This window comes from Vitis riparia, chromosome 11 (assembly GCF_004353265.1).
Source record: "Vitis riparia cultivar Riparia Gloire de Montpellier isolate 1030 chromosome 11, EGFV_Vit.rip_1.0, whole genome shotgun sequence".
In the NCBI taxonomy this organism is placed as follows: domain Eukaryota; kingdom Viridiplantae; phylum Streptophyta; class Magnoliopsida; order Vitales; family Vitaceae; genus Vitis; species Vitis riparia.
The window spans coordinates 15,687,308-15,694,648 of record NC_048441.1 but is presented as its reverse complement, the minus strand read 5'-3'; the positions used below and the strand labels follow the sequence as shown (position 1 = coordinate 15,694,648).

The 7,341-nt window shown below is 36.5% G+C and overlaps 1 protein-coding gene across 1 annotated transcript; it reads right to left on the bottom strand.

Moving 5' to 3' along the window:
• Nucleotides 1-435: 435 nt before the first annotated feature.
• Nucleotides 436-6,581, bottom strand: LOC117924448 (potassium channel AKT1). Its single transcript, XM_034843051.1, has 11 exons — nt 6,350-6,581; nt 4,935-5,300; nt 4,783-4,840; nt 4,367-4,684; nt 4,021-4,266; nt 3,834-3,932; nt 3,715-3,747; nt 3,421-3,606; nt 3,063-3,257; nt 2,871-2,946; nt 436-1,426 (listed from the first exon to the last, which is right to left on the bottom strand). Exons 1-11 carry the CDS (start codon nt 6,535-6,537, stop codon nt 573-575), a joined length of 2,619 nt encoding a protein of 872 aa, XP_034698942.1. The 5' UTR covers nt 6,538-6,581; the 3' UTR covers nt 436-572.
• Nucleotides 6,582-7,341: the final 760 nt, after the last annotated feature.

Sequence of the window (7,341 nt, the reverse complement as noted above, 5' to 3'; positions counted from 1 at the left end):
TAAAATTGTTGTGTAATGAATGAAACAAACATTATATTATAAAAATTTTATGCAATAATACCATAAACAAAACCTAAATATGATTAGCTTTAGCCGGAAATATTAAGGGCAACAAATTCAAATTCAAACTTGGTAAGATTCAACTTTATTCAACAACTATATATTGAGCAATTTAGTCAAAATCATATTGGTCTGTATGCCACTGCTTTTCTTTTCTTTTCCTTTCCTTCTTGGTGTGTGTTGTGGGGTGAAGATGCCACAAATTACTAGTGCTTTCATCCAATAGAAATTCAAAACAAAGGCCTTGGATTTTAGGATTATTTATTTGGCATGTTAAATGGGTCTGAAAGGCGTTTCCCTCTCTGGTTCTTAATCAAGTAGTGCCTTGGCCTGAATTGCTTACTCTTCCTGTGTTACCCACCCTTTGTTCCCATCTTTGTTTAATGGTCAGAAACTTTTAACTTTTCAACAAAAAACAAAAGGTGATCTTTCACCATCTTTACATTTTGAATTTACTTTAAATGACAAAAGACTTTGTGTTAAAGTAGGGAGGAAAAAAAAAAGTCTTTACTTCAACCATCACTAACAAAAACAAGATGGTCTCCATCTCTAATCAACTCTATAGCATCAATTTCAGCTCCATCTTCGGTCTGAACTTTTGCATGGGAGATACCGAATTTTTTGGCTCCAATCTCAAGTAGCTCTTGAAAGCTCTCTGGAAGTAGCATGAGCTTCCCTGCTCTTTCTCCCTTTTCTGGACAGCTTATTCTCACTCTAGCAGGGTAACCTTCCCCACTTCTGGCAGATTTAGAAACATTTACGGACAGTAACATGTTTCTCTCCCCAGTGTGGGCAGCTGACATGATCCCAAATAGTGAGTTGTGGAACTTGTTAGTTCTACGTCTCGGTCGGTTATGCCCCCATGATCCATCTGCTGCCGGGGAGGAGCCTCCTTGTGGGAGTGGAAAGATGGAAGGATCACTTTTAAATTTTCCAATGAAGCGAATTCCATGCCGCTCTTCTGAAATACCAATGGTAGATTGACTTCTGTGCTCTTTGCAAGATTCAAACAGAGCTTTTATATCTTCGTGTCCTTGCTGATCAGCTAGATCTCTTGGGGTCCAGCCATGGTCGTTTGTTCTGTCAATATCAGCTCCTTGATCCAAAAGGAATTTGACCATTTCAATGTTTTCCTCACAAACTGCAGCATGAAGAGCTGTATTTCCAGTGTTCTTAGGCTGTGTGACATCCCCTCCATAGTGAACAATTTGCTTGAGCAATTTCAAGTTGTTCTGCTCGGCAGCGGTGCAAGCAAAGTGACCGACGTCACCAGAATTTATGTTTGCACCATTGTCCACAAGCAGTTGAATAACAGATTCATGACCACCCACCATTGCTTCCCATAGCGGTACCACTCCCTCCGAGTCTGCATACATATGAAATTGAATTAACTATTATTTTGAGATAATGATGATCTCAATCCTAAAGTAATGACTACAGAAATATGCAATTTGCTCTCTGGACTTGGAAAACTAAAGAAGGGTAAGGACCAGATCCAAGAGCAAAGTCAGAGCCATTATATAATTCATCAGTGAAGGTATTTTAATGGTATAAAATAGAAAACAAGGGTTATTAAATGATGCCAAAGAATAGACAACAGTAGAACATATGAAACAACTTGCACAATATCTTTAGCACAATGATGAACGCGCCCATGTCAAATAAGGCTAACTTACTATGTATGTTCGCATGGGTGTCTAACCAAAATTGGAAAAGAAAGTTCAGCGGAAGTCAACAGACATGAACCGGGATTGATGGATACTCCAAAAGAAAACTATTTTTGTGAAGTCAACTACTTCATGGGAAACTTATAACAAAGGAAAGGAAACTTATATATTACTATATTGAGACAGGCGTGGGACGGCCACAACCTCCATGCCTGCTAACATGGGTTTAAAGGACTAAAATAGTTTTTTCTTTATACAAGGGGTATGAGAGCTACTGTGAGAGTACATGGAGGTCAACTGAAAACTTCAAAGGGAGAAACCAGATCTGGGTATATGGAATCCGAAGTCAATAAATGTAGGGAAAAGCAACAAAACCTTTGGCGATAATAGAGGAAAAGGTAGGAATGAACTGTAGCAGCAAAGTCTAACTAAATTGTGGGTGAGGATAAGGCATGGAGCATGTGTTATGTTAATATATATGACCGTTACAAAGTTATGGCTTTGTATAAATATTTCAAGCAAAACATCACCATCTGACTATGCACACATAGTAGAGAGTAAGGCATGTTATATGCTTATTTTTGTATTGGCATGGTGGGGTCATAAAGGCATGCAACTATTTGTTTGCAATACTGAGTTTATCAACTGGTATCGTCATTTAGGTTTCCTAGCAGAGAAGGCCAATCACACTCCCAAAAGTCAATACCTCTAGCACATTATTTATCCATATCACTAGGACAAATAATCTTAATTTATACTTGATGATAACTATAAGTGACTTCAGGATTGAATTGTTATACATAGAAAATAAAAAAATGCTTGAGACTTCAGCATTAGGATCGGCTTTAGAATTGAGAAGAACCACATTAATTGAAAGCACTAGAAGAAGTCTTAATTCCATGGTTAATAATTGAATATGATAAACTACTGGTAGGTACTCAATCTAACCTACCAGTTGATTAAGGAAAAAAAGTAGTACACCGCTCAACAACCATTCAGCAGACACCCTATCCAGGGCAAAATAGAATATTACAATATATGCCAAAACATGTGCAAATAGTATTAGGAAGAGCAAAGATGATTAAGCAACAGACATTAGCACAATTGGATGGATTATGGATTCAATGAAGGATGAGAAAATACCTCTATTGTTTGGCCCTGCCCCATAATCTAGTAGAAGAAGTACACAGTTTTCACTTCCTTTAGAAGCTGCTATGTGCTGGTTTACAAGGATTTAAAAGAAAGAAAAAAGAAAATAGTGTCAGTGGAATTTATTTTTTCAGACATTGATGTATTGAAGGAATCTAAAATCAGAAACAAAAGATTTTCACACACCAGAGCTGTCCTCCCATTGCTGTCGGATTCATTTGGATCCAGACCACGTTTCAACAACTGATGCAACAAAAGGTCGTCTCCTCTTAGTGTTGCAAAGCACAAACTGAGAGGTAGGTCCATTCTACCACGAGCTAGCATGTTCTCTGTCTCTACCAAAACTCCCTCCATGATTGGGTCCTTTAGGTCTTTCAAATGCTGTCCCACCAATAAAGGAAAAGCCAAAATATAATGCATTAGCCTTATTTTCCATGTTTCCTCAAGACTATCAACAGTCAGATATAAATAAAAATACTGACACTATACTGTTACTTGTACCCAGTCAGATATAGTATCAGCAGGGTATACTGTTTGTACAAACCTGAAGGAGATTATTCATTATTATGGTCCCGTCTCCAACATTGGCCTGAACGATATTCAAGAATGTTGTACGGTTCAGCCGAAGCAGCTGGCACAATCGCTTCGTCCGCACCGTAAAGAGCTGTGGCCTATAACAAAGAACCCCAATCTCACCACAAAGGTCTCCAGTTTTTGCCTCTCCGACTACCTGCAATCATTTATTTTAATTTCATTTAATCATGGATACCAGACCTGTTTTCCCTAACCCAAAAGCTTAACTCAAAAATTCAGGTGTAGAAATACTGATCAGACTTGCCTGTTCAGTGCCATTTTTGAGAACCAGAAGATCCTGTGGAATCATGTAAATGTCAGAATTCATTTCCAAAAATTAAGTAGATTAATTTTAGACAACAAAATGAAAGGTAAAGTAATCACCAAAGCGCCTGAAACGACTATATAGAAATCTGTGGGTGCTTCATTTTGCAAGATCAGATCTTCCTTGGGAGGAAAATACTCAGCTTTCATCTCCGACACCTTCAAAATTTACACAAGAAAGATCCATTGTAAGGAAAAATATCTAAGAATGAAAAATTGACAACAATGTCAGTTCTTAGTGAATTACCAGCTGAAAAAGCAAGTCATTGGATACCCCACGAAATAAGTAAACCTTGTCCAAGAGAGAGTAGAAAAGAAAATGTGAAATGCTTGACCGAATGGCCTTTGGAAGGGAATCAAGAGTCTCTTGCTGCTGAAGTCCCTCTGAGTCTGTTCTGAACTTCAAACATAAGTGTGCAAGCATTTGATCTTGCAGCCGAACAGGCAGTTGGTTCCTCTGTGCAAAACTTGAGGCGGCTTGAATGGTATCCCTCTGTAATTGAATATGCAAACAAGAATAGAAAATGATTAATGAACCAAATAAATACCATTAGAGCTACAGAAATACAATGACAAGCAAAAAATGTACTCACAAATCTTCTAGTTCGACTTGTCCCATGAACGACCAAGTTGGTCATATTCCCAATCAGATATGCTGTCAACCCAAGGTTGAAGAGCATGTAGAAGATGTCAAAGATCATCTCCCTTGTATTTTCAGGATGCAAATCACCATAGCCAACAGTTGTGAGAGTAGTGATAGACCAGTAAATCGCTGTCACATAACGGATCCACAGGCTTTGTTCAAGGAAGTTATTCATGGAGGCTCCAATCCATGTCTTTTGTGGGTCATGATAACGTGCAGCAAGAAGATAATAAAAGCATGCAGCACAATGAACTGCAAAAACGGTGACCTGTGAAGAACGGCCGAAGCTTAATAAGAAAGTGAATTACTAAAGAATCTCATTTCTTTCATCTAAAAAGGCCATAGAAATTTCTCCTAGACACTTACACAGATAAGTTTTGCGCATCGAACCCAAAAGTAGTTAAAGTTCCTATCTTTCTCCAATCTGTTAAAAAAGAGGCATAGAACAAATACTAATATTGTAAATATCACCATCTTGTATTTGAAATTTGCAAGAGGTAGAAACCATCATATCATACCTAGCAAACAGGGAACTAACTCTCCGAAGACGCCAGAGGCGAAGCATGTTGAAAAAGCCATATGACTGGAAAAGAGAGGGGGTAATTTTTCTAGCCAGTTCAGAAGGGATCGTGGATATGACATCCAAGGCCAGCCAGGTACTTGTATACTTCCAAGCAATTTGCTTTGGATTGTCGACAAGGAGGTAGGTGGTTTTATCCAGATAAGCTACAAAGAAGGTAAGAACAATATCCACAGCAAAGAAACCATTGACAACATTATCAGTAATGGAGAGCGGTGCCTCTGGTTTCTTAAGGAATCCAAATTCGAACGGGGACACCCAAGCAGTATAGAAGACCAGAAGAACCAGAAAAGTCTCCCATGTCCTGCAATAATCAATTTCAACTGGGCTAATTAGTATGGCTTCTTCTGATTAAGCAGCTCAAATTTAACTACAAATCTAGAAATAACAGTTTCTGCAAAACCCAGATTGCACACAATTAAACATGAACAATCTGGGTTTCGCAGGTTTCTAGACATGGGTATCCTTAAATTGGTATTCAAATTCTTATTTTCTGTTCTATCATACAAGGAAAAAAAAAAATCTGAAATGCGAAATGCAGGAAGAGTTACAAAAGAAAAACCAATACAGGTTTTGCAGAACCTGAAAAGGATTCTTCATAGAAGTCAACCAGAATATACTAAAGGTCTCCAATAAGGAACACTTTTGTCTGACTTTGGGAGAGAGGGAAATATCATCTGAGAAAGATGAAAAAGGCACCACCTCTGATCCTCTTGGTGTTCTTAACAGGTTTTTGCAAATTTGCAAAAATGAATAAAATAAAAATAAAAATGCACCATGTGAAAACTGAACTTTTTGGCATAGAATCAGCCATAAAAGTTCACAAAATTAATAAAATAGTAAAAGGAAAATTCGAAGAAAACAAGACAAGGTATACTTTTGGCAACTAACAAAGCATTACAAGATCCAATCTACTCCCTTTCCAAATACCCACAAGAAAATCTATACCTGAGGTCAACATAACCAGTTATCGAATAGAAGGCAAATAATTTTTTTTTTAAAAAAAAAAAAAAAAGGAAGAAAGAAAGAAAGAAAGAAAAAGCAAAAGAAGCAGATTGAATCCAAACTCAAAACACCCTGGAGGAAGAAAGGAAAAAAAGAGAACCATTCTCAGAAAGCAGAAGTGAAAAACAAAAAAATAAAACAAAAAGAACAATTCAAAGAAGGAAAAACTTGAAGCTACTAACAAAGAATCACAAGTTTCAATGCCGTCATTTTTCAAATGCCCAGAAGAGAAGAATAACCAAACAAAACTCTGAGGTCAATCTGTGCAGCATTAAAAAATAAGACAGAAACAAAAGCCAAGAGACAATTAAGAAGAAAGAGAGAAAGTGCCGTATTAGATTTGTTCACCTGTAACGACGATCATAAGGTGATAAGATGAAGCTCCTGAGCTTGACTCTGCGGTTACTTCTGGCTCCAAGAGATGGAAGAATCCCAGTGGAGAGACTGTAGTGGCTACCATCTCTTGATAGCTGCTCAATCTCAGGTTGGCCACACACAGAAACCCCGAAACCTCTGCTCATACACACATCCACCATTGTTGCTTCTGCACAGCTCTCTAGCTTTGCCCCTGCTATCAGTTTTCGTCTCCTTTTATAAGTACGCGCCAGCTCTGTCACTATTACAACATACACTCTTACTCTTACTCTTACGGTCTTACCTCTTTCCGATACACCCGCTTAATAATAAAAATAAAAATAAAAAGATAGTGTCTTAAAATTCTTGTATAAATTATTTCTATTTTTATTTTTGAAAACAAAAAATAAAAAATAAATCCAAACATATACTTCATAATCTACTTTCCATTTCTTATTTACCTTATTACAATATTTTGTTCATTGTTTTTCATAGGCTTTTAAATGCCAAGTGTGAGTCACATGGATAGTGGGTTTCAATAAATTTTTTCCTTACATGATATGATTAAGAAATTGAATTTGAATAAAGATAAAAATGATACCATTTATGCCCAATACCTCCCAAATTGCTTTAATGCATCCATATTTTCTTCTCCATGTAAATCTACAATGATAATACCATTAATATATTCTTAATTATTATTTTAATAAATGTGCTTTTTCATTATCAAGTAATGCGCACCCTAATTTGTCTTTTCCTAAAGGATTTTCTCTCAAAGTAGTATATTTTTAAAATAACATATATATAAAATAATTTTAAAATTAAAGCATTTTTAAATTTCAAATAGACCTCAATTTTTTAAAAGTAAATTCGTTTTTTTTTAAAGATGGGTCATTATAAAAAAAATGAAAACATCTTTTCAAAAGATGAATTTAATGTATAAATAAAAGAAGTGATAAAAAGTGTGGTTATGTTGTAATCCATGC

What these genes read in the sequence shown, in the direction of transcription:
- LOC117924448 (XM_034843051.1), bottom strand. Translation starts at nt 6,537, where the DNA reads ATGGTGGATGTGTGTATGAGCAGAGGTTTCGGGGTTTCTGTGTGTGGC. An exon ending in TAGTCGTTTCAGGCGCTTTG is followed by an intron (nt 3,748 to 3,833) that starts GTGATTACTTTA and finishes ATGATTCCACAG; the next exon opens with GATCTTCTGGTTCTCAAAAA. An exon ending in GGCAGGGCCAAACAATAGAG is followed by an intron (nt 1,427 to 2,870) that starts GTATTTTCTCAT and finishes ATATGTATGCAG; the next exon opens with ACTCGGAGGGAGTGGTACCG.